The following is a 22,586-nucleotide window of genomic DNA, read 5'->3' as shown; positions in this document are numbered from 1 at the left end:
GTCCTGCCAGTGCAGGGACAGAGCAGCACAGGCTTCGGAGGTGGATCCACCTGATTAAACTCCCATATCATTCCTACCACCATTCCCAGTGGTGAGAGACCCTGCCAAGCCCCGTGAAGGGAGAGGAGTGTACGCAACCAGTGGGAAGGTTCAACCCTGGCACCAACCTCCCCTTTGGAAGCCCTTCCAAACCCCTAATCCTCTCGGAAAGGCCCTTCCCACTGTATCCAAAACCCCTGAACAAAGCAGGCGTGGAATCAGGCTTTGAAATTCAACTGCTTCTATTCCAGAAACTAGCGGCTTAGTTACACTCTGTGGGTGCCTCCGTCCTTCGGATTTAACACCATTCCCCTCCTCACCCCATTCCCCGGATTTGCCATCAAGCAGCGTGTGCGAAGCAGCATCCGGATGAGCGCTGGCAGGGAGGCAACAGGCACAGTTAAAAATATAAATGTCAATCTTATATCTCTTTATATATATGAAATACACGATATCGGCTCCTTTTTCTTCCCAAGTCGAAGGCGACGCCACGCTCTCCGTCTTCCCGATCTCCTACCTACAGCGGTTGGTGATGAGGATGAACTCGGTACGAACTAACAGCGAACATCCGGATGCTCCTGGTTTGTAGCTACCGCTCCCAGCACGCAGGAGAGACGGTGGTGTCTTCTCATCCAGCCCTGAGTTTGTATCTCCTCGTGCTGAGGCCCGTGTTGCTGCTTCAACGTCGTGCTGTCCGCTCTGGCGAAGCCCGGGACATCAGGGAAAGGCAGCGTGTGTTCCCAGCTCCGTGCCTGCCAGGGCTTGTGAGCTTGTGTGTGCTTGCACGCGAGCGTGAACAGCCGGAGGAGCCCAGTGAAGCATCCCTGTGTCTCCTCCTGCTTGACCACAGAGCGAACTTCCCCCACCAGAAACCTCCAGCAGGGGCTCAGAAAGGGTCGTGCGAAGGGGGTTGGTTTCTGGAGTTTGGTTTCCAATCCGGACCATGGTGGGATGGGTGTCCCTGGCAGTGGGTGCCGGTCCCTCCCGAGCCGCCCCGCTCCATGCCAGGAGGCAGTGGCCATGGTGGCAGGCGGACGCCAGCCTCTCACAAGCTGTCCACCACCTGATGGGGCAGGGTGACCGAGGAGCCGTTGATGAAGGAGCCCTGTTTCTCCCGGCCTTTGAGGAAGAAGGTGAGCAGCTCCCCTTTGCCCTTGACGTAGATGGCTCCCCGGCGCACGAAGCGGAAGCCGTACTCCTTCAGGATGAGGTGAGTCTCCTCCACCACCTGCGAGTGAATGTTTTGGGAAACTGAGAGGTCCTTGCCTGGACATGACATGGAGAGCAGGGAACCCCACGTGTCGCTTAGACAACAGAACTACCCCGAAGCCTCAATCAGAACGGTTTGGGCTGGAAGGGACTTTAAACCCATCCAGTTCCACCCCCTAGTGGATCCGGTTGTCCAAAGCACCATCCAACCTGGCCTTCAACACCTCCAGGGATGGGGAAGCCATGGATTCTCTGAGTAACCTGGGCCACTGCCTCACCTCCCTCACAGTAAAAAGTTTTTCCCTAAGATTTCATCTCAATCTCCCCTCTTTTGGCTTAAAACCATTCCTTTTCGTCCTGTCCCTGCACTCTCTGATCAAGAGCCCCTCCACCCCACATTTCCTGGAGCCCCTTTCCATACTGGAATCTGCTTTAAGTTCTCCCCACAGCCTTCTTTTCTCCAGGCTGAACAAACCCAACTCTCTCAGCCTTCCCTTGTACAGGATGTGCTCCAGCCCTCGGATCATCTTCGTGGCCTCCAGATCTATGTCCTCCAGATCTATGTCCTTCCTGCGCTGAGGATTCCAGAACTGAAAGAAGGAGTCCAGACTCCCAGGACTTCCAGACTATTGTCTTGGAATGCCCTCCTGTGAACACCACCTTGCCTCACTCCCAGCTTGAAGGAGCCCCGCAGCCAGCCCCAACCTTCTCATGTACTCCTGGTAGCACTTTCCTCCTCCCACTCAAGGCCTGGGATGTTTTGAGGGCTGAAGCCCCTCCTGGGTCATCTCTGCCCTCATCACCTCACCTGTATGTTCCCCATCACACCAGTAGACTCCATCCTGCTGGCTACATTCACCGTGTTGCCCCAGATGTCATAGTGTGGCTTGCGGGCACCGATGACACCTGCCAGCACAGCCCCCTTGTTCATGCCTGTGGAAGACAGGGAGTGGGTGTCATTTCCATGCCTTGGGATGTGGATGGGACATCTTTGTCTGCAGGAGAGTCGGCAGGGACAACCCCACTTGTCCTGGGAGGAGCTTGGGCCAATGAATCATAGAATCATAGAATCACCAGGTTGGAAAAGACCTACTGGGTCATCGAGTCCAACCATTCCCATCAATCACTAAACCATGTCCCTCAGCACCTCATCCACCTGTCCCTTAAACACCTCCAGGGAAGGTGACTCAACCACCTCCCTGGGCAGCCTGTTCCAGTGCCCAATGACCCTTTCCATGAAAGATTTCTTTCCTGATATCCAGCCTAAACCTCCCCTGGTGGAGCTTGAGGCCATTCACTCTTGTCCTGTCCCCTGGCACTTGGGAGAAGAGGCCAGCTCCCTCCTCTCCACAACCTCCTTTCAGGTAGTTGTAGAGAGCGATGAGGTCTCCCCTCAGCCTCCTCTTCTCCAGGCTAAACACCCCCAGCTCTCTCAGCCGATCCTCGTAAGACCTGCTCTCCAGCCCTTTCACCAGCTTCGTTGCTCTTCTCTGGACTCGCTCCAGAGCCTCAACATCCTTCTTGTGGTGAGGGGCCCAGAACTGAACACAGGATTTGAGGAGCGGTCTCACCAGTGCCGAGTACAGAGGGAGAAGAACCTCCCTGGACCTGCTGGTCACGCCGTTTCTGATCCAAGCCAAGATGCCATTGGCCTTCTTGGCCACCTGGGCCACTGCTGGCTCATGGTCAGTCGCTGTCAACCAACACCCCCAGGTCCCTCTCCTCCAGGCAGCTTTCTAGACAGACTTCTCCTAGTCTGTAGCTGCTCAGGGTTGTTGTGCCCCAAGTGCAGGACCCGGCATTTGGCCTTGTTAAACCTCATCCCACTGGTCTCAGCCCAGCGGTCCAGCCTGTTCAGATCCCTTCGGAGCCTCCCTGCCCTCCAGCAGATCAACACTTCCTCCCAGCTTAGTATTGTCTGGAAACTTGCTAAGGGTGCACTCGATGCCTTCATCCAGGTCATTGATAAAGACATTGAACAGGGCTGGACCCAGCACTGAGCCCTGGGGACACCACTTGTAACTGGCCTCCAGCTGGAGTTAACTCCATTTAGCACCACTCCGGCCCGGCCAGCCAACCAGTTTGATGTCCACTCACAGCCCCACTACACCTGCGGCCCCGTGTCCCACCGCTGCTGGGGAAGGAAGGAGAGGGGATGGCGGTACAGACCCTGTCCCACACTCCCTGACTTGCCTATGCGGAGCATGAAGTTGTTGAAGGACTGGTAGTTGATGTTCATCAGCGTCACCTTCATGGCTAAGGCAAAGTCGGCCAGGTCCGCCAAGTGCTGCCAGCGCTCCTTATCTGAGAGGGTCTCCTTCTACAAGGAGAGCTGAGGTTCAGGCTTGACCCCACCTTGCCCCCTGTCCCACCACCACAAGGATCCCTCACCTTGGCGCTGTAGCCATTGGCATTGGCATCGGGAGTCACTCCGGAAGCAGCCATGTAGGTGCTGCCAATGGTTTTGATTTTGGTGATGCACCGGAATTGGGGTTCATCCAGGAGCTGAGCCATGGAGACAAGACCCTCAGGCACTCCATGAGCATGGCAGGTCCTTATGCCCCAAGATGGGAAGGGAAGGTCTGGCCAAACCCCACAATATCCTTGCTCCATCCCGACTCACCGCGTCAAAGTCAGAGATGATCTCATTGAGGAACCGCAAGCACTCAATGCCCCCGTTGTTGATGCTCTCCTCTGTGTAGAAGTCGGCGAAATTGGGGAGGGAGGCAAACATGACTCCAATCTCATCATAGGACTGGCTGTACAGCTCCTGGGGATGGGATGGGATGGTGGCCGTGAGCCAGAGACTTGTCTATGCATGACACCAGTATGTCCCAATCACAGAATCACCAGGTTGGAAAAGACCCACCAGATCATCAAGTCCATCAATCACTAAACCATGTCCCTCAGCTCCTCATCCACCCGTCCCTTAAACACCTCCAGGGAAGGTGACTCAACCCCCTCCCTGGGCAGCCTCTGCCAGTGCCCAGTGACCCTTTCCATGAAAATTTTTTTCCTGATGTCCAGCCTAAACCTCCCCTGGTGGAGCTTGAGGCCATTCCCTCTCGTCCTGTCCCCTGTCACTTGGGAGAAGAGCCCAGCTCCCTCCTCTCCACAACCTCCTTTCAGGTAGTTGTAAAGAGCAATGAGGTCTCCCCTCAGCCTCCTCTTCTCCAGGCTAAACACCCCCAGCTCTCTCAGCCGTTCCTCATAAGGCCTGTTCTCCAGCCCCCTCACCAGCTTCATTGCTCTTCTCTGGACTCACTCCAGAGCCTCAACATCCTTCTTGTGGTGAGGGGCCCAGAACTGAACACAGGATTCGAGGAGCGGTCTCACCAGTGCCGAGTACAGAGGGAGAAGAACCTCCCTGGACCTGCTGGTCACGCCGTTTCTGATCCAAGCCAAGATGCCATTGGCCTTCTTGGCCACCTGGGCCACTGCTGGCTCATGGTCAGTCACTGTCAACCAACACCCCCAGGTCCTTCTCCCCCAGGCAGCTTTCTGCCTCCTGTGAAGCCCTCTTTCCTTGGCATATATGAAAAAATGAGGGTGCTCTGAACCCCCACCTTGTACGGCCAAGACATCATCTTCTTCCAACCCAAGATGCTCAGCCAGAGCCTATGCCAGAGCCTCTGGAGCTGGAGCTTCCATCCTGTCCCAAAATGGGGGGCAAATACCCTCTTCCTGGGTTCTCCTCACCTCATCCCGCTTCTTGGAGCCCAGGAAATGCCGGGCCACGTGATCAGGCAGCATGTTGGCAACGAGGGCCTCATTCCAGCGCCGCATCTCATAGACTCGCTCTTTCTGATCATGGACATCAATCTTCCAGAGGAAGAGGGTCCTGGCCAGCTTCTCCACCTGTGGGTTGGGGGATATGGCTGCATCTCCAGTTGTCACCCATCAGTGGGTCACCTACAACACTGGGAGCCTCCTGGACACTGTGAGGCCAGCCTGTGCTGGAGGACAGCTTTCCGTATGGCTCTGGGACAAGATGAAGCCCTAAATGGGGACATGAGACCTGTTCTGAGGTGCAAATGGGACCCTTGTGGGGTAGGCATGGGCCTTAGGACCCCCATGTTGCCTCCCACCCCTAACCATGAGGGGTCTCCACATCGTTGCAGTTCTGGAGAGAAAGGGTGGGCTTCCTTGGAGAAGAACTGATGCTGTTGCCCACAGCTGGGGACAAATCCTTCTTCTTCAGAGTTTGCAAGAAACAAGGGCAGGGGCTGAGGATGAAGACGCAGAGAGGAGGGGACCTTCCCAAGGTGACGGGGAGTCACTCACGTGGCGAGAGAAGTAGTAGAAGCTGAGCATCACAACAAAGATCATTGCCGTCATGGAGTACTTGGAGGGGACCAGCGAGGACCTGGTGGCAAGGTGTGGGTGGGTAGTGGGCATGGCCATGCCCCCCACCCCGTCCCCACCCCCCTGCCACCCCTTACGTGCTTTGCTGGCCGCGGCGGCGGTCGTACTGATCAAAGATGTGCTCCCAGGCGTAGATGTTGACAGCACCGGCAGCACCGGTGATCAGCACCATGAGGGTCAGCTTGACCATGTGGCTGACCTGCACCAGCATGATGGTGGCCACCAGGGCCAGCAGAGCGATGTAGCTGTAGTACCTGGGCTGCTCCCTGCAGCCACCTGGCCACGGTGGTGGCCCCACCGTCCCGTTGCCCATCCCACCATGGTCCGGCCAGCAGCTGAGCTGGGGGGGAACAAGGACATGGTGAGGAGTGGGTTGAGAGGACAGGGTGCACCTCTGCATGAGTGGAGAGCACCCAAAAGGGCAGGGTGCTTTGCAGAGCAGGATGACACCCAACCTAGACCCCTCTCCATGGTGCAGCCCTGCTAACTGCTTTACCAACCACTCATGTGCAATTATGGGCTGCCTGGACGGAGGTTGGAACAGGCCCCCCGTGGCTCACCATGTCCACAATATCAGCCATGGTGACGATGACGATGGCAGCCATGGCCCAGGTGTTGCGTGCCCAGCGGGTCCTGTCAATCCAAGTCGAGAAGGCCACAAGCTTTTTGGGGAAGACCTGTGGGGAGAAGAAGGTGGGGAGGTGTTCACCCAGACAGGACACAGCGGTGGGACATCCCCATGCGTCATCGCCATGAGTGGCGAGTCCTTCTCACTCTCACCCGGGGGAAGATAGCAGCCAGAGAGCAGAGGGTGAGGATGAGCAGCAGGATCTCTCCCACTGCAAAGGTCACGTAGTTGGCCACCAACCTGCCAAGAGGCCAAGAGAGGGTGGGTTTGAAGCCTGGTGGGGCCAAGCGTGGCTTGAGGCCACCCCCACCACGCTGTACCAGGGGTCAATGAAGATTTCCACCAAGGCAGTGAAGAAGAGGACGACACAGGAGCAGCTGAAGGCGGCCCCGCTCTGCTTCTCCTTCTCCACCGAGTAGCGCGTCTCCATTTCGGGGTCAATGAAGCGCATGGAGAGCCGGAAGGTGCTCTTCCCCTTCAGCCTGCCAATGACACTGCCCGTCACCACCCGGTGGCACTGGGGACCAGCCAAGCCACGCCAAACCACCAGCTGGGGTGACTCACGCCTGGATGGACTCGCGCTCCAGCAAGGCTTCGTTGAGAAGCTTGTTGAGCTCCTGCTCGTTCTGCGAGGCATCGATCACCCGCTCCGCCAGGTCCCGCAGCCGCAGCCGCCTCCGGGGGTTGGGGAAGGAGGGGTTCACCGCCTACATCAACACAACCAACACATCAGCAGGACCACGCTGGCACCAAGAGGGTTTGGCCACCCCAGTGCGGCTATCAGCAACCCCCCCACCAGTGCAGCTGAGCCGCCAGAAGGTGGATGCTTCGCATAGTTGTACCTCTCCATCCTCCTCCCCATTCTCCAGGGTGCCCCTCACCCTGGCGTCAGGATCCTCAGGTTCCTCGGGGCTGGTGCAGGCCAGGCTGAGGCTGCCATTGCGCTCCTTGGTGTTGACCAAAGGTGGGGAGCCACCATGAGATGAGCTCAGCGACAGTTTCTGCAGGGTGGAAGGTGGTAGGTGGTGGTGGGGCATCCCCACGGCGCCCACCCTGTCTCGCTGTGCCACCACCACCACTCACCACCCCATTGATGCCATTGCGCAGGGGCTGCTTCGGGACCACAATGAGGTAGGTGACGATGCCCTTCTCCTTCAAGTACTCGCAGCGTGATCCACCTTCACCCGGCTCCACCTCGAACTCGCCTTTCAGGCAATCCATGGTGCTCTGGGAGATGTGCACCCGCCTGCCGGCACTTGGTGTCACCCTTGGGTGCTGGACACGCTGTCCCTCACCTTTTCCCCCCCTGGAGATGCTCACCCAGGGATGCCACCCGCTTCCATCTTGTTGGCCACGGTGACGTCGGTGGACCACACGTCGTACTGCCAGCGCTTCTGGCCCAGCACACCCCCCAGCACCGTCCCGCTGTGCACCCCAACCCGCATGTCCACCGCCGTCTTGGTCTTCTCCCTTACATAGCTGGTGAGAGGGAGAACAGGGATGATCCAGAGCTAAACTCAACCCACCCCAGACCATCACCATCCTTATCACCCCCCTTACTTCAAAGCATCTCGCAGAGGTTGGACCCCTCCCAAAAGGTCCCAGGTGGCACCCCAGCCCACCAGGACACCCTGCCCACCTTGGAGGTGAATGTCCTCCCTCTCCCCAAGGAGAAAGCTCTTACGAAATGGCCTCCACCATGGCCAGCCCCATCATGATGGAGCAGACGGCATGGTCCTCCCGGTACTCCGGCAGCCCGCAGATGCAGTAGTAGCAGTCGCCCAGGATCTTGATGCGCAGCTGGTGATGTTTCTGAGGACAGGGGGAACACGGTGTCAGCCCTCCACCCATCAGCTGGGACCTCTCCAACCCCCTCGTCACTCCCATCCCTCTCCCACGTTGACCTTGACCCAGCAGAGAAAAGAATAATTGGATTTTCCATTCCCAGCCTCCATCCCCTGAGGGCTCAGATGGGAGCCCGGCTGCACCCCGGCTGTGATGGAGGCATCTCCTGCATCCCAGAGGAACGTTTTATCCTTCTCCATCCCACCCCAGGATGCAGATTTTGGCTGGTTCTGGGGTGGGATGCCAGGGCTGAGACCTGCCCCACTCACTACATGCCAGGATCAAGGTGGACACTCACAGCTGCCAGTTTGTCGAAGCGGGCGAAGAGCTCGTTGAGGAGCTTCACCAGCTCCTGGGCGCTGCAGGACGAGGAGAGCTGGGTGAAGCCCACGATATCGGCGAAGAGGATGCTGCAAGGAGCAAAGGTGAGCAGCTCAGCCCCAGTGTCCCCTGCTTGGATCCCCCACTTCCTCGCTCTCTTTTTTTTCTCTGGGACATGATTTCATAGAATAATGGAATCATTAAGGTTGGAAAAGACCTCTAAGCTCATCCAGGCCAACACCAGCCCAACACCACCATGCCGAATAAACCATGTCCTCAAGTGCCTTGGACACATGCATTTTGAACCCCTCCAGGGATGGGGACTTCACCACGGCCCTGGGCAGCCTCTGCCAAGGACCTCAAACCATTGTGTGTCTGGTGACCACCCCCATCACCTTTCATCTTGCTGCAAACCACCACAATCTCCCTCTATTTTCAATCCAGGACTGCAAAATATAGTTTTTTACAAACAGAATTGGGGTTTTTCACCCCTATGAGGATGGGAGGGGGGTCACACAGTGAAAAGCCAGCCCTACCTGACATTCTCGTGGCGGTACATGTACATGGTGTTGAACTGCTGCATCTCCTTCTGGCTCGGGTCCTTCTTCATGTCCTTCAGCATCTCGTCAGCCACATGCTTGGGCAGGATGGAGAGCATCAGCCGCTCCTGGGGGACCAGGCAGGGAAGGGAGCTCACCACCACGTGAATCCAAGCACAGCAACACATGGTGCAACTCCATGGTTCATGCACTGTGTGGTCCAAGCACGCCCCTCTCCACAGGGACAAAGGCCAGCACAGCAACATTCCCAAGCTTCCAGCCCCTTGCTTTGGACTTGGCCATCCCTAAGGGATCCCAGAGCCCAGCCTGGTCTATTCAGTGCTATAGACTGGGAGAAGTCTGGCTGGAAAGCTGTCTGGAGGGGAAGGACCTGGGGGTGTTGGTTGACAGCGACTGAACATGAGCCAGCAGTGGCCCAGGTGGCCAAGAAGGCCAATGGCATCTTGGCTTGGATCAGAAACGGCGTGACCAGCAGGTCCAGGGAGGTTATCCTCCCTCTGTACTCGGCACTGGTGAGACCGCTCCTCGAATCCTGTGTTCAGTTCTGGGCCCCTCACCACAAGAAGGATGTTGAGGCTCTGGAGCGAGTCCAGAGAAGAGCAACGAAGCTGGTGAGGGGGCTGGAGAACAGGCCTTATGAGGAACGGCTGAGAGAGCTGGGGGTGTTTAGCCTGGAGAAGAGGAGGCTGAGGGGAGACCTCATTGCTCTCTACAACTACCTGAAAGGAGGTTGTGGAGACGAGGGAGCTGGGCTCTTCTCCCAAGTGACAGGGGACAGGACAAGAGGGAATGGCCTCAAGCTCTGCCAGGGGAGGCTCAGGCTGGACATCAGGAAAAAATTTTTCATGGAAAGGGTCATTGGGCACTGGCAGAGGCTGCCCAGGGAGGGGGTTGAGTCACCTTCCCTGGAGGGGTTCAAGGGACGGGTAGATGAGGTGCTGAGGGACATGGTTTAGTGATTGATGGGAATGGTTGGACTCGATGATCTGATGGGTCTTTTCCAACCTAGTGATTCTATGGTTCTGCCCAACCTCTCAGCCACACAAGGGGAAGGACCAAGTGGACCAAGCCATGGGTGAAATGAAGCTTTTTCTACCGGCAGGGAGAATGAACTGGGAGTGCTATGTCCCAGGACACTCCAGGGAGATGAGAGCCATCACCATGGCCCCAAACTTCAACCCACGGGTGAGGGGGATGCACCTATAGGTGGCAGGTTCCCCCTGCTGGGATGCCAACCACTGCTTTTACCATTTTCCTCCTTTATTTTACAGGTTCTCACCGATATTTTTACAAATGGGAATAAACGCCAGGCAGGGGAGGTTGGGAGGTGGCGGTTTTGGGGCACTGTGGCCACCGGCATCCCTGTCCCTGGAGTTATGGGAAGGAAGGACAGACCCAGCACTTATTTAGACACTGGCTGATGAGCTTTGGCATCCCAAATTCCTTCTGCAGGCTTGACATGGAGCCCAGCCCCACTCTGGGAGCTCAAGAATTGAGTTGGCCAAGGTTTTATCAGCCTGGGACACACAGGTGGAAGTGACTTCAGGGTCTGTACTGATGTCCCCCAAGGTCCCTGTATGCTGCCCCAGGTTATTCCAGGTCGGAGCTGGGTGTGTGGACCCAGCTAGTGTGACCTAGAGAGAAATTATCAATTTTAAAGCATGGTGGATATTCTATATCCACATGTAGGAGCAGACTGAGGTCCCCCAGGAGGATTGAGCCCACCTAGAGACATTGTGCCTGTTGCTGTCATAGAATCAGAGAATCATGGAATCATTAATGTTGAAAAAGACCTCTAAGCTCATCCAGTCCAACCCCACTGTGCCAACTAAACTATTTCCCCAAATCCCATGTCTACATGGAGTTTGAACCCCTCCAGGGATGGGGACTCCACCACTGCCCTGGGCAGCCTCTGCCAGGGCTTCACCACTCTTTCCATGATGGAATTGTTCCTGATATCCAATCTAAACCTTCCCTGCTGCAACTTGAGGCCATTTCTTCTTGTCCTCTCACCTGTTACTTGGGAGAAGAGACCAGAAGCCACCTCAATCCATTCTCCTTTCTGATACAGAGAGAGATGAAGTTTCCCCTCAGCCTCCTCTTCTCCAAGCTAAAAAATTCCTATCCCTGCTGTCCCTGCAGCCCCAGAGCTGGAGAAGGGATAAATCTGCCAGTCTGCGCCTGGGGATTTGCACTAAATGTAAGTAATTTCGTTAACGAAGTGGGTTTTCCGCTGGGATGGGGATGTTTCTGTGCGCAGCTGTGGTGGAGCTGTTGCTGGAGAAACAGCACCATGTCCCCGTCCCCAAGGAGTGCCGGTGGGGACCTTGCCAGCCCCTCCTGGCTCCTGGTAACCTCAATTCTGCAACCTCTGCTGATGTCCTGGAGGGAGGAGGGATGGACCTAGCCCCTAGCGTTGCTCTCTACCCCACGATCCCCCTGCCCTGAGTCACTCAGCCACATGCCAGCAGCCTTTTCTGCATGATCACAGGCTATTTTTAGCTCAGTTCTCGAAGGGAAAGCGAGCTCGTGCGATAACAATCTCCATGTCCATTCCTCTACCCCTCCGTACACCCAAGGGATTCTCACTTGGAGCATCCACCAGCCCCAGGAACTGCCCCCATCACCTAAATCCCTCCCTGGACCTAACTCTGTATTGGACATCCAAGCATCCATGCAGGTTCTGCAGCAAAGAGCACACCAGTGGCCCGGCCACGTGTCCCCTGTTGCCATTGGGAGCAAATTGCTGGCAGCGGATCAACCAGATAAGAGAGAGGAGAGATGGGGAGAGAGGCCCCAGATAAGGTGCTAAAATTAGCCCAGCTGATCACCAGATGGTGGCTGGTGCCACGAGACCCGCTCCTCTCACTGTGCCACGACACAACGGGGCCGGCACAGCCGTGTGCATGGGGCTCCGTGCCCGCTGGAGGAGAATCATAGAATCACCAGGTTGGAAGAGACCCACCAGATCATTGAGTCCAACCATTCCCATCAATCACGAAACCATGCCCCTCAGCACCTCATCCACCCATCCCTTAAAACACCTCCAGGGAAGGTGACTCAACCACCTCCCTGGGCAGCCTGTTCCAGTGCCCAATGACCCTTCCCATGAAAAATTTTTTCCTGATGTCCAGCCTAAACCTCCCCTGATGGAGCTTGAGGCCATTCCCTCTTGTCCTGTCCCCTGTCACTTGGGAGAAGAGCCCAGCTCCCTCGTCTCCACAACCTCCTTTCAGGTAGTTGTAGAGAGCAATGAGGTCTCCCCTCAGCCTCCTCTTCTCCAGGCTAAACAACCCCAGTTCTTTCAGCCGCTTCTTGTAAGACTTGTTCTCCAGCCCTCTCACCAGCTTCATCGCTCTTCTCCTATCCCTATTGCCACCAGCCATGCGAGGCAGCTGTGGCACCAAGCTACACTGGTGACCCACTGCTGACCCCTGCCTTGTCCCCATAGAATCATGGAATGGTTTGGGTCAGAAGACCATCCAGGTTTCCCTGCCATGAGCAGGGACACCTCCCACTGGATCAGGTTACTCCAAACCCCATCCAACCTGGCCTTGAACACCTCCAGGGATGGGGCAGCCACCACTGCTCTGGGCAACCTGGGCCAGGGCCTCCCCACCCTCACAGGAAAACATTTCTTCCTAAGATCTCATCTCAATCTCCCCTCTTGCAGCTTCAAACCATTCCCCTCATCCTATCTCTGCACTCCCTGATCAAGAGGTCCTCCCCAGCTTTTCCGCAGGCAAATACTGTCCCTTTGCCCAGTTGTGGTTCCTACCTGCTGCTGGCTCTGCTCCTCCAGGTTGAGCTTGACCTCAAGGGACTGGCGTGCTTCAAGGAAGGCTTTGCGGTGCTTGCGGTCAGCCATGTAGTAAGACATGGTCCCCACCGTGATGGCACAAAGGTAGATGGCAACATTGGACAGGATCTTTGGGGACAGAGAAAATGAGATGGACATCAGTCACAACAACCCCACACAGCGCTCCAGGCTTGGGAAAGAGAGGCTGGAAAGCTGCCGAGAGGAAAAGGCCCTCAGGGTGCTGGTTGACAGTGGCTGAACGTGAGCCAGCAGTGGCCCAGGTGGCCAAGAAGGCCAACAGTATCCTGGCTTGGATCAGCCATGGGGTGGCCAGCAGGAGCAGGGAAGGGATCGTCCCCCTGCACTCAGCGCTGGTGAGGCTGCACCTTGAATCCTGGGTTCAGTTTTGGACTTCTCACTCCAAGAATGACCTTGAGGGGCTGGAGCGCATCCAGAGAAGGGGAACGGAGCTGGGGAAGGGTCTGGAGCCCAGGGGTTCTGGGAGTGGCTGAGAGGCCTGGGTTCAAATTGGATATTGGGAAATATTACTTCACAGAAAGGGTTCTCAAGCACTTGCAGAGGCTGCCCAGGGCAGTGGCGGAGTCCCCATCGCTGGAGGGGTTAAAAAAACCTGTGGCCTTGGCACTTGAGGACGTGGTTCAATAGGCACCGTGGGGTTGGGCTGATGGTTGGACTGGATGAGCTTAGAGGACTTTTACAACCTCAATGTTTCTGTGATTCCAGGAGATGGAGGTGAGTGGAGCCTCAGGGAAGCCCATCTGTGCCCTGGGAGTGACACCAGTGTCACCACAAGTCCATGTTTGGGCAGCAGACCCTAATCTGTGAGAGCAGGATAAAACATTCAGTTGCTGGAGAAGGACATCAAATGCACCCTGGGGATCAAACACGGAGCCAGCATTAACTCACTGGACACCAGGGGGACCATCTCTGTGGCTCATCCCAGCTGGGGATCATGCCCTGAGCACGCCAGGAGACCTCGTGGTCCCCCTGGAATGACGCTGCTTCATTAAAACTCGCAGAGATGTTTTGGAAAAAGGCAGGAGCTCAGCAGGGGCCGAGCACGGCGCTGCTGAAGCCAAGTGGCTCTCAGTGGGCTCCCTCAACCCTGCCGTGGGAATTATAACCCTTTGTGCACAGAAAGTTAATAAAAACATGGCCAAACCCTAAAACTCTGGATTTACTCATGTTCCTGCCCCTCTACGTCCCTCTCGATGGCTAAAATTACAGGACATGGACGCCCCAGGGTGATGTTGGCTGGTTTCAGGGGTGCACAGCATCGAAGCTCGTGGCTTTGTCCTGAAGGCTGAACCTGTCCCATCCCTGGGCTGGATGGACCCTGTCCCCATCAGCTGGATCTCATCCCTGTGGGCACAACCTGTTCCCAAAGGCTGGACCTGTCCCATCCCTAGGCTGGACACTTATCAAAGAATGGACCTCATCCCTCCATGGACTGGACCCTCTTCTCCAGATTGAGTCCTGTCCCCATGGGCTGGATCCATCCCACCCCACCGGTCGGACCCTGTGTCCCTGCAGCTCAGGATAGGAAAGAGCAGGTTTGGAAACAAAAGCAAACATCACTTTGTGGAAAATATGACCGATGAGGAAAAGTTGAAAGAATTTGGTTTGTTTAGTCTAGAACGGAGAAGAGCGAGGAGCAGGATGTGATAACAGGCTCCAGCTATGCTGAAGGGGTGATGGGGACACATAGACTTCCTCCCACTTCATGGACTGCGTCACAGCCAGTGTGGAGGAGGCACGGGAAGAGCATGGAACTGTCCCTGGGCTCGTCTCCATCGGGGCTGTGCTGACGTGCTCAGCATCATAGAATGATGAAATAGTTGGGTTGGAAGGGACCTCAAAGCCCATCCAGTTACAACTCCCCTGGATCAGGTTCCAACACCTCCCACTGGATCAGGTTGCTCCAAGCCCCATCCAACCTGGCCTTGAACACCTCCAGGGATGGGGCAGCCACCACTTCTCTGGGCAACCTGGACCAGGGCCTCATCACCCTCATAGAAAAACATTTCTTCCTAAGATCCCATCTCAATCTCTGCTCTTTCAACTTCAAACCATTCCCCTCATCCTGTCCCTGCACACCCTGAGAAAGAGTGCAGTGATCCTTCTCCTGATCCCCAACTTGCTGGTACCAACCCTGTCCCGTCCTTGGTCTGATATCCCATAGCCCAGCTCAGATGGAGGAAAACTCTAATTTGACCCTGGTCCTGGGGTTCCTCATCTTAGAGGTTTTACTACCTGACAGCATCGGGCCCCAAGCAGCCTGGACTTGGTGACAGGGAGGAGCTGGCAGCGCCTTCCATGCAGGGGGAAACAGGTATGGATGAAACATGCCACGAGCAGCGATAAACACAGGGCCCTGGCTCTGGGGGATTGAGAAAATGATCTGCAGCAAGGAAACCTTTTCAGAGGATGGGGGAGAGAATGAGCACAAAGAGCAGGGAAGAGCCCCTGAGCCCCCCAGCTGGTGCCCAGCGCCAAGCCCAGCGCTGCAGCCAGGGGATCCCTGGGAAGCCCTCTGATGGCAAGCGAGGAGATGCCTGGAGGTGGGCACGGAGAAGAAACCCCCAAACTTGCTATTTTTAACCAGCCTCTTGGGTTGTCGTGACAACGGGCCACTTTACCAAGGCTGGATGGGCATGGGGCACCTCGGCACAGCTCAGCACATCAGAGCCACTGGAAACCCCAGGGATTTACTCGCCCAGCACTGAATCGCACCGTCACCTCCCACGCTGAGCACCTTCCAGTTGCATCCTGCAGCCGTGCAAGGGATGCTCAGCCCCAAAAGCCTACCCCAGCCTGTGCCCATCTGCCTCGAGCAGCAAAACACCTCCTGGTACCCCAACACCACAGGGAAAGCCCTGACATGGAGGAGACCCCACTCCCCGCATGGTCACCAGTTCTTATTTGCACTCAGAAATGTGAGGACTGCAAGAGCAGGACGTGCAAGAACGTGCGTGGACCAAGCTTTACTCCTCCTTCCTCATCCAGCCCCATCCATATCCTGCAGACATGGTCATGGTGGGATGCAGGAGTATGCATGGACCAAGCCTTATCCTTCTTTCCTCATCCAGCCCCATCCATATCCTGCAGGCAAGACCATGGTTGTGGCCATCCAAGCTGGAAATGTGCCCTCAGCCAAGCTTGGGGATGCTTCACAATTGGTTTGCACACAACCGTGACACACACAGCCTCAAATGCTGCTGAACCCCAACTCTCTGACACAATTCATCCTTCAGGCTCCTCCTGGGTGGCCAGCAGCGGGGCAGAACCTGCCGGCATCTCTCATCAATCCCCCTGAGCTGCGCCGGCCCCGCGTAAGCGACATCCTCCAGTCGATCCTATTAATAGCTGTGCCCTCTGGGAGCCGCCCCACCAGCTATAATAATAAAGCATATGATGTTTATTTCTGGACATAATGTTCCTCCTTTTGCAGCAGGCAGAGGCTGAGGCATGCCGTGTTGCCAAGGTTTTCCCAGCCTGGACTCTCCGTGCCACGGCAATGATTAACGCGGTGGCAGCGGCGCATGCTTGCTGCCGGCCGGGGGGGGATGCCTACATGGCCCCTCGCTTTCTGCATCCTAGGGTTGGTGGCAGCGAGAGCTTCCCTTGGCTTTTGGATCAGCCACGTGCAGCGTTGGCATCCCGGATAGGGAGAGAAACCTGGGAAAGCCACTGTTGCACTGGGATTGCTCCCACCAGCCAGGCATCGCTGGGAGGGCACCCGCACTGTCAACCCAGCACGCTCCGACAACCCTGCCCGAAAATCCATTTTCCAAACTCTTGGTGGGAACATGGCGTCAGCATTCCCAGGAAATCAAATGAATAACCCCCCTTCTCTCTTCCTATTTAGGCTGGGAGAAGCTAGAGGTCTCCCAGGACCTGACCCAGAGCATCCCAAGTTCCCACAGCATCCTCCCACGGAGTCCACGCCATCATGGGGCAGAGCTGATGCTTCCAAGCGGGATTTCCATAGCTCCTGCCAGCTCTGGATTTTCCCAGCCATGGAAAGGCTCCTCAGGTTCATGGGTGCATGGCCAGCCAGTGAGGGCATCGATGGGAGGAAAGAGACTTAGCCAGGCCATGAAACCCACTGATTTAGAGAATAAAATCAATCTCAAGCTGCTCCGGGTGGCTATTTCTCAGGAAATATTAAGATTCAATGGGCCAAGGACTGCTCTCCCCCCACGCCTCCTCCTTTGCCTTGTGCGTGAATGGGTGGCCTGGCCCTAGAGTCACATTCAGGCTTGGGGACGCTGCTTCTCCCGCTTTCCTGGGGCAGAAAATCACCCCAAAGCGTCCCCAGGCTCTAGGCTGGGCTGGGTGACGGGCACCGCCCAGGGACCGAGCTGGGACCGAGCGTCTGCCTGGCTCTTTCCTCCTGGGAAAGCTCCAGTGGCTGATTATGAGCCCGGAAGCTGGGTTCCTGCCACGTTTCTCCTAAAAATGGCCTTTTTTGGACATTTTTAGACATTTTTTCCAATTCAAAGGGAAAAGCAGCACAAGAAACGCTGCCAGGTGGGGCAGATGGGGAGCCTGCAGGCCGCCGTGCCTCAGTTTCCCCAACAGCCTAACCACGACCCATGCTGGGTGGCTCCTGGGCGTGGGTCTGTGCCTGCCGGCCACGTGCCCCTGCGCAGGTGGGTGCTCCTGCTCTCTCAGCATCCCACTCCCCATGAGGCTTGACCCCTGGATATGTATTTAGGACCCCCCAGCTCCCAGCAAACACCGCTATCTGCTCAGATCAACCCTGGGTTTGGGATCAGGGAACAGGGATGGGGATGGAGCCCATGATAACCTATGGAAACACCAAATGGGGTTGATCTTCCCGTCACACCCTGCCACTCCAGGGGACCCCACACACCCTTGGATCCCCGTACCTGTCTCAGCAATGTGTCCTCATCCAGGGCATCCTGGCGCTGCTGGGCGACGGTGACACCGAGCACCAGCGTGTGGACGCCACAGGAGACAGCGGTGATGAGCACGATGGGCGCCAAGCGCAGCGGCAGCGTGATGAAGAAGGAGAAGACGAAGAAAGCCTGCCAGCCCACCGTGTCACTGGCCTCGGGCGAGTGCGAGAAGTTGAGACCCAGGTAGCAGAAGATCTGGGCCAAGATAAGGACCCAGAGGACGTAGGGCAGGAACCTGCGGGCCACCCGCTCGGGGAGCAACCTGTACTTGCAGAGGATGAAGAGCAGCACGTGGGCAACCAGCCCGGCCACGGCGGCTAGTAGCGGGGCCAGCTTGTCAGCGGTGTAGACCATAGCGCACATGACGAGGACGTAGCAGTCGAAGAGGGCGGCAAAGACCACCAGGACCAGGAGGGTCTCGTGGCGTTGGCGTCGGAAATAGGTCTGGTAGAGGTTCTCCAGGGACTCGGGAGCAAAGGTGAGGCGCATGAAGCGGGGCAGGCAGAGGCAGGGTCCTGAGCTGCGCACTGTCACCTCGTGCGTCCGCCCCACGCCGTGCTCGGGGTCCGACGGCAAGCTCACCGAGTAGTCGGCGGAGTACTCGGCGGAGCACTCGGGCTCCGAAAATGCCCTGTTCCTGGGCATGGCGGCGCCTTTGCCCGTTCCAGCCCTGCTGAAACACCGCGGTGCCCCGCTGCTCACCGGAGCATCACCCGCAGCATCCCTGTCTCACCGGTTGCTGAGCTGCGAGGCCTTTCTGCTTCTCCTGCAGCCGTATCCCCGAATCCTGCTGCGTGCCGAGGAGCGGCCAGAGGAGGAAAAGTGGGATAATCCCGACTAACCGTCGGTGTGGCACTGGGAGGCCAGAGCTGAGCCAGCTCTCTCCCCAGCTCCCTGCCAGCTCTCTCCCCAGCCCTTGCGCACTGCCAGGTTGCAACCGAAGCGTCGCGGAGCAGAAAGATGTCGCGATGCCTCCCTGCCCCTCCTTCGAGGGCAGACGCTTCGGGGGGCGATCTCTTGGTTTTGCCCCTTTCCTAGAGGTTTTGACCCGTGAGGATGGATGACGAAGGGGCTGCTGTGGAGCAAGAGGGATGCGATGGAGCCCGGGAAGCAGGAGAGATGCGGTGAAGCCCCGGGAAGCAGGAGGGATGCGGTGGAGCCCCGGGAAGTGGGAGGGATGTCATGAAGCCTGGGAAGCGAGAGGGATGCGGTGGAGCCCCGGGAAGCAGAAGGGATGCGGTGGAGCCCCGGGAAGCAGGAGGGATGCGGTGGAGCCCCGGGAAGCAGGAGGGATGCGGTGGAGCCCCGGGAAGCAGGAGGGATGCGGTGGAACCCCGGGAAGCAGAAGGGATGCGGTGGAGCCCCGGGAAGCAGAAGGGATGCGGTGGAACCCCGGAAAGCGAGAGGGGTGCGGTGGAACCCCGGGAAGCAGGAGGGATGCGGTGGAACCCCGGGAAGCAGGAGGGATGCGGTGGAGCCCCGGGAAGCAGGAGGGATGCGGTGGAACCCCGAGAAGCAGGAGGGATGCTCTTAACTCCCAGGAAACAGGAGGGATGCAGTGAAACGCCGAGGAGACGGAGCGATGCGATGGAGCTTGGGATGCGGGAGGGATGTGGTGAAGCTCGGGGAGCCGGAGCGATGCGGCGGAGCCCCTGGAAGCCGGAGCGATGCGATGCGCTGGGCAGCCGCCAGCATCCCCCGCCCGGAGCCGCCCGGCCCCGCTGTCCCCTCGGTGGCTGCGGGGCCGGGGGGCGAGGGGGCTGCTCGGGATGGAGGGGGAAGAGCGGGCAGGGCTTCCCCGGGGCTGGGGCGGGTACCCACCGCCCGAGGGGCCGGTCCCCGGGCGTCCCGGGGCGTCCCCGCCCCGACTAACCCTCTCGGTGCCGGCTGGGGATGGGGAAAGGGGGGGGAGGTGTCCCCACTCGTGGCTCTCCCTCCATCTCAGAGCTGCTTTCATGGAATCACAGAATCACTAGGTTGGAAAAGACCCACCGGATCATCAAGTCCAACCATTCCCACCAATCACTAAACCATGTCCCTCAGCGCCTCACCCACCCGTCCCTTAAACACCTCCAGGGAAGGTGACTCAACCACCTCCCTGGGCAGCCTGTTCCAGTGCCCAATGACCCTTTCCATGAAAGAATTTTTCCTGATGTCAAGCCTAAATCTCCCCTGGTGGAGCTTGAGCCCATTCCTTCTTGTCCTGTCCCCTGTCACTTGGGAGAAGAGCCCAGCTCCCTCCTCTCCACAACCTCCTTTCAGGTAGTTATAGAGAGCAATGAGGTCTCCCCTCAGCCTCCTCTTCTCCAGGCTAAACACCCCCAGCTCTCTCAGCCGCTCCTCATAAGGCCTGTTCTCCAGCCCCCTCATCAGTTTCGTTGCTCTTCTCTGGACTCGCTCCAGAGCCTCAACATCCTTCTTGTGGTGAGGGGCCCAGAACTGAACACAGGATTCGAGGAGCGGTCTCACCAGTGCTGAGTACAGAGGGAGAAGAACTCCCTGGACCTGCTGGTCACGCCGTTTCTGATCCAAGCCAAGATGCCATTGGCCTTCTTGGCCACCTGGGCCACTGCTGGCTCATGGTCAGTCGCTGTCAACCAACATCCCCAAGTCCTTCTCCCCCAGGCAGCTTTCTACACCGACTTTTCCTAGTCTGTAGCTGCTCAGGGTTGTTGTGCCCCAAGTGCAGGACCCGGCATTTGGCCTTGTTAAACCTCATGCCATTGGTCTCAGCCCAGCGGTCCAGCCTGTCCAGATCCCTTTGGAGCCTCCCTACCCTCCAGCAGATCCACACTTCCACCCAGCTTAGTGTCGTCCGCAAACTTGCTAAGGGTGCACTCGATGCCTTCATCCAGGTCATTGATAAAGACATTGAACAGGGCTGGACCCAGCACTGAGCCCTGGGGAACCCCACTTGTCACTGGCCTCCAGCTGGATTTCACACCATTTCCCACCACTCTCTGGGCCCGGCCAGCCAACCAGTTTTCCACCCAGTAGAGTGTGCGCCTGGCCAGCCCAGAGGTTACAGTTTCCTAAGCAGAATGCTGTGAGAAACTGTGTCAAAGGCTTTACTGAAGTCCAAGAAGATCACATCCACAGCTTTTCCCTCCCAGCCCATCCTCATCCTCATTCCTCACTCCCCAGCAGCTCGTGGACCCCAGGGGCTGCACCCCATAGGGACCCACGTGTCTCCTACAGCCTCAAATGGTGCCAAGACCCCAATCCCAGCTGGGTGCCAGCCCCACATGTCCCTAACCTGCCAGGCTCTCCTTCACCCCACAGCCTTTTCGAGGGTCACAGTTCCCTTACAACATTCCCACTGGGGAGTGGAGAAATCCCAAGCATCCCCACTGCATGACTCCCTTCAATGAGGTTGCCTAAATCACCCCAAAACATCAAGGCTGCCTAAATCAGCTTGAAACATTGAGGTTGCCCAAATCAACCCCCAACATCAAAGTTCCCCAAATCACCTCAAAAGATTGAGGTTGTCCAAATCGCTCCCCAACACTGAGGTTGCCCAAATCACCCTGAAACATCAAGGCTGCCCAAATCCTTCCCCCCACCAGCCCACTGAAACTTCTTCAGAAAGTTCTTCCTCCTCTTCCCCATGTTTCAGTCACTGCCTGCTCTCCTCTCATATCCATGGATCAGGAAAAGCAGCTGCGGTTCAGAGCTGGTGGAGATGTGAGACCGTGCTGCGAGATATGAATATCCAGGAGAACCAAGCCATGGAGCTGCTCCATGGCTGGAGGCTGCACTTCCGTGTGTCCTTGCTCCAGCAGCTCTAACAAGAGGCCATCTCGGCTGCTCTGCCAGCACTAATTACCGCTCTGCAGTAATTAAGATCAAAATGAGAGTGCCAAAGCCACAGCTTCCTCGAGGTTTCAGGTGTGTTCCAGGTTATTCCCGCACTGCTGCGCTGGCCAGCATAGGACATGGACATGATTCCTGGCCATCAGTGGTGGGTGGGAGCCCAGGTCAACATGTCCCAGGCAAGGACAGGCACAGAGCACCTTGGATGAGAAGGTTAACTGGTCTAGAGGCCAGCAAAACTGGGCTAAAAGCCAGGAAAACTGTCCTGAAGGCCAGCAAAATGGGCCCAAAAGCCAGCAAAACTGCTCAAAAAGACAGCAAAACTGGATGAAGGCCAGAAAAACTGGCCTGAAGCTCAGCAAAATAGTTCTAGAGGCCAGAAAAACTGTTCCAAAGACCATCAAGGAGACACAGCACTGGTCCATGCAGCCTCAGCTCAGGGGAGTGTTGGTTCCCGGCACCCTGCCTGGGCATGGGAAAGGGTGTAGGAGCCTGGAGCAGCAGCAAGGAGCAGAGCGTGGCTGTCAGCACGAATCCTGACATTGCTGGGAGGCAGGCAGGGTGCAAGCAGGGCAGGGTAGCACCTCTGGGCACATCGAGAGAGGTGTCCTCTTCCCCGAGGTCTTCAGAGGCAGCTCTGAAGATGCAGAATGCAGATCTTCAGATGCAGAATCCGAAGTCCCTTTGTCTGGGATTCAGATGATGGAGCGTTTGTCACAGGATGGACCCTCCAGCAGCAGGACGCGCTCTTCACAGGACATGGGACTTCCAGGTCAGACAGCCTGGATGGTGGCAGCCTTGCTGGAGCTGATGGAGATGGGCTGCTTGGTGAGGACAAGGAGCAATGATGGAGCCACCCCTCTGCCTTCACCACAGCTGGGTGCATCCCACGCTGCATCCCCAAGGCTGCACTCTTCCCTCCATCCCTTATCCAGCAGAGTTGATTCACCCTGGAGGGCAGTTCTTCCCCACCAGCCCCAACCAGCCCCAGCTGGAGAGGAGAGAAATGAGTCAAAGGGCGATTAAACATTAACAGGAGGCGGCGGGAGGACAGCTCACAG

General features: G+C 57.2%; 1 protein-coding gene across 1 annotated transcript; it reads right to left on the bottom strand.

Annotated features, from left to right (window-relative positions):
• Positions 1–398: 398 nt before the first annotated feature.
• On the bottom strand, positions 399–19,544 carry ADCY3 (adenylate cyclase 3). The gene is given in 20 exon segments (XM_069850613.1): positions 399–1,267; positions 2,057–2,181; positions 3,442–3,568; positions 3,640–3,753; positions 3,872–4,018; positions 4,948–5,106; positions 5,533–5,695; positions 5,697–5,953; positions 6,174–6,290; positions 6,394–6,481; positions 6,562–6,723; positions 6,806–6,948; positions 7,084–7,242; positions 7,325–7,487; positions 7,562–7,720; positions 7,926–8,053; positions 8,385–8,496; positions 8,944–9,074; positions 12,746–12,895; positions 17,683–19,544. Coding segments are annotated over 20 exon segments (3,462 nt in total). The 5' UTR covers positions 18,358–19,544; the 3' UTR covers positions 399–1,084.
• Between the last annotated feature and the right edge of the window lie 3,042 nt (positions 19,545–22,586).

Source organism: Phaenicophaeus curvirostris, chromosome 2 (genome assembly GCF_032191515.1).
Source record: "Phaenicophaeus curvirostris isolate KB17595 chromosome 2, BPBGC_Pcur_1.0, whole genome shotgun sequence".
NCBI lineage: Eukaryota > Metazoa > Chordata > Aves > Cuculiformes > Cuculidae > Phaenicophaeus > Phaenicophaeus curvirostris.
This window is presented reverse-complemented; position numbering and strand designations above follow the sequence as displayed.